The sequence below is a fragment of the Oncorhynchus tshawytscha genome, unplaced genomic scaffold (genome assembly GCF_018296145.1).
Source record: "Oncorhynchus tshawytscha isolate Ot180627B unplaced genomic scaffold, Otsh_v2.0 Un_contig_15143_pilon_pilon, whole genome shotgun sequence".
NCBI lineage: Eukaryota > Metazoa > Chordata > Actinopteri > Salmoniformes > Salmonidae > Oncorhynchus > Oncorhynchus tshawytscha.
In genome coordinates this window covers 40195-43987 of record NW_024608309.1, presented here as the reverse complement: position 1 = coordinate 43987, position 3793 = coordinate 40195, and the positions used below count along the sequence as shown (strand labels likewise).

General features: G+C 49.3%; 1 protein-coding gene across 1 annotated transcript; it reads right to left on the bottom strand.

Moving 5' to 3' along the window:
- Positions 1 to 3123: 3123 nt before the first annotated feature.
- On the bottom strand, positions 3124 to 3570 carry LOC121843436 (keratin-associated protein 4-3-like). The gene has a single exon (XM_042313025.1). It carries the CDS (start codon positions 3568 to 3570, stop codon positions 3124 to 3126), a length of 447 nt encoding a protein of 148 aa, XP_042168959.1.
- Between the last annotated feature and the right edge of the window lie 223 nt (positions 3571 to 3793).

Here is a 3793-nt window from a genome sequence, read left to right as displayed (position 1 = left end):
TGGTAACATCATTAGAGTAATAGCTCTGGTCAGTCTCCACCAGTCCACCAGCCTTATTACCTGGTAACATCTGGTCTGAGTAATACTCTGTCAGTCTGGTCCACCAGCCTTATTAACTGTAACATCATTAAAGTAATACTCTGTCAGTCTGGTCCACCAGCCTTATTACCTGGTAACATCTGGTCTGCTCTGTCAGTCTGGTCCACCAGCCTTATTACCTGGTAACATCTGGTCTGAGTAATACTCTGTCAGTCTGGTCCACCAGCCTTATTACCTGGTAACATCTGGTCTGAGTAATGCTCTGTTAGTCGGGTCCACAGCCTTATTAACCGGTAACATCTGGTCTGAGAAATACTCTGTCAGTCTGGTCCACCAGCCTTATTACCTGGTAACATCTGGTCTGAGTAATACTCTGTCAGCTGGTCCACCGTCAGTCTGGTCCACCAGCCTTATTACCTGGTAACATCTGGTCTGAGTAATACTCTGTCAGTCTGGTCCACCAGCCTTATTACCTGGTAACATCTGGTCTGAGTAATACTCTGTCAGTCTGGTCCACCAGCCTTATTACCTGGTAACATATGGTCTGAGTAATACTCTGTCAGTCTGATCCACCAGCCTTATTAATTGGTAACATCTGGTCTGGTAATACTCTGTCAGTCTGGTCCACCAGCCTTATTACCTGGTAACATCTGGTCTGAGTAATACTCTGTCAGTCTGGTCCACCAGCCGTATTACCTGGTAACATCTGGTCTGAGTAATACTCTGTCAGTCTGGTCCACCAGCCTTATTACCTGGTAACATCTGGTCTGAGTAATACTCTGTCAGTCTGGTCCACCAGCCTTATTACCTGGTAACATCATTAGAGTAATACTCTGTCAGTCTCATCCACCAGCCTTATTACCTGGTAACATCTGGTCTGAGTAATACTCTGTCAGTCTGGTCCACCAGCCTTATTAACTTGTAACATCATTAAAGTAATACTCTGTCAGTCTGGTCCACCAGCCTTATTACCTGGTAACATCTGGTCTGATTAATGCTCTGTCAGTCTGGTCCACCAGCCTTATTAACCGGTAACATCTGGTCTGAGTAATACTCTGTCAGTCTGGTCCACCAGCCTTATTACCTGGTAACATCTGGTCTGAGTAATGCTCTGTCAGTCGGGTCCACCAGCCTTATTACCTGGTAACATCTGGTCTGAGTAATACTCTGTCAGTCTGGTCCACCAGCCTTATTACCTGGTAACGTCTGGTCTGAGTAATACAGTGGTGCTGGCACTGGTGGCACTGGGCCGAGGACACTCACAGGAAGCCTGGTGCGGGGAGCTGCCTCCGGAGGGCTGGTGCGTGGAGGTGGTACTGGATAGACCGGACCGTGCAGGCGCGCTGGAGCTCTTTAGCACCGAGCCTGCCCAACCTTACCTGGTTGAATGCTCCCGGTCGCCCTGCCAGTGCGGCGAGGTGGAATAGCCCGCACTGGGCTATGCAGGCAAACCGGGGACACCGTGCGCAAGGCTGGTGCCATGTAAGCCGGCCCAAGGAGACGCACTGGAGACCAGATGCGTAGAGCCGGCTTCATGACACTTGGCTCGATGCTTACTCTAGCCCGGCCAATACGAGGAGCTGGTATGTACCGCACCGGGCTATGCACCAGCACTGGAGACACCGTGCGTTCCACAGCATAACACGGTGCCTGCCCGGTCTCTCTAGCCCACCGGTAAGCACAGGAAGTTGGCGCAGGTTTCCTACCTGGCGTCGCCATACTCTGTGTGCCCCCACCCAAGAAATGTTTGGGGCTGACTCTCGGGCTTCCATCCACGTCGTCGTGCTGCCTCCTCATACCAGAGCCTCTCCGCTTTCGCCGCCTCCAGCTCGGCGATATTCTCCAGGCTGTGCCCAGGGTCCTTTACCATCCAATATCTCCTCCCATGTCCAGAAATCTGGATTTCGCTGCTCTTGCTGCCGCTGCCTGTCACCACGCCGCTTGGTCCTTTTTTGGTGGGTGATTCTGTAACGAGATTCTTCCATTGAAGGAGAGGCGGACCAATACGCAGCGTGGTTGAAGTTCATGGTTTTTTAATAAGAAAAACTATACATGAACAAACTAAACCTCCTGTATAGAATAACACAGCAGATCTTACTGAATCTCATTAAACCTCCATTAAATAACCAGCAGATCTTACTGGATCTCTCATTAAACCTCCAGTATAGAATAACACAACAGATCTTAAATCTCTCATTAAACCTCCAGTATAGAATAACACAACTTACTGAATCTCTCATTAAACCTCCCAGAGAATAACTCTTACTGAATCTCTCATTAAACCTCCCGTGAATAACACAACAGACTGTGCTGTATTCAGACTTGACCCATTTTCCAGTTTTCAAGGAGACACTGTACGGCATAGAAACCAAGCATTAGTGGTTGGATTGTGTGTTGTAGAACCCTGAATATTGATCTTGGGTAGCTTCATTAGCTGGAAGTTGACATGTCAGATTGATGTCTCTTTAAAAGTGGGTCCTGGGCAGGCTACCTGGGGAATGGCTCTGTTGATGCTGGATACTGCTATGCCTTGGAGAATGCCGGTTGCCTTTAATGGGATCCGTCAATACAGCTTCCCTTTGGTAATTATTGTTTTCAGTGTCCGGCGAGGAGCAGCATCTGAAGCTCCCTGTGGTTTCCTCCGGATAGGACACAACCCTAGGTCTCCTCGGTCGCTGCTTTACGCATTTTGAGGTTGCGTTTGTTTAGTTTGTCTAAGTCATGAAAGGCTACTCCTTTCAAAGTGTTCTCCGACGAACAATACACACGGGAACTCACGAAGAAAGATACAATTCCATATGGATATTTAACAAATCCTCTCCAATAACATGACAGCGTTAACCAGATTGCTTAAGAGAGAGAACGCGCTGGATGTCTTTGTTCAGGATTAGCGTGGTGTAATTGAAAGACTGTATTTTCTGGCCCCTCTGAAAGAACATTGATTTTAATACACTTGATGCTAGAACCTTTAACAGTGTCTTTGATTTGCCTGGTTTAAATACACCACCAACGTAGGAAGATGAGGCTTTTCATAAAGACCTTCACCTTGCAGCAGGACAGGAGGCCCACCTTCACCTTGCAGCATTACAGGAAGCCCACCTTCACCTTGCAGCAGGACAGGAGGCCCACCTTCACCTTGCAGCAGGACAGGAAGCCCACCTTCACCTTGCAGCAGGACAGGATGCCCACCTTCACCTTGCAGCAGGACAGGAAGCCCACCTTCACCTTGCAGCAGGACAGGAGGCCCACCTTCACCTTGCAGCAGGGCAGGAAGCCGACCTTCACCTTGCAGCAGGACAGGAGGCCCACCTTCACCTTGCAGCAGGACAGGAAGCCCACCTTCACCTTGCAGCAGGACAGGAAGCCCACCTTCACCTTGCAGCAGGACAGGAGGCCCACCTTCACCTTGCAGCAGGACAGGAGGCCCACCTTCACCTTGCAGCAGGACAGGAAGCCCACCTTCACCTTGCAGCAGGGCAGGAAGCCCACCTTCACCTTGCAGCAGGGCAGGAAGCTGACCGCAGACGACATTTCTAAAGTGCCATCTGTAGATGAGAGAGAAAAAACCTTCACCTTGCAGCAGGCTTGGTAGATGATTGAAAAGGGATGCAAATGTAGTGTCTATTGATCAGCAGTGAGCTCCCTCCCCCTGCCCTCCTTCCCTATCAATACATTGAAAACACCATTTGGATCAGCAGTTGATTCTTTAATTAAGTTCTAGCCTAAATCTTTGTTATTGACTGGGGCCATTATC

What these genes read in the sequence shown, in the direction of transcription:
- LOC121843436 (XM_042313025.1), bottom strand. Translation starts at nt 3,570, where the DNA reads ATGTCGTCTGCGGTCAGCTTCCTGCCCTGCTGCAAGGTGAAGGTGGGC.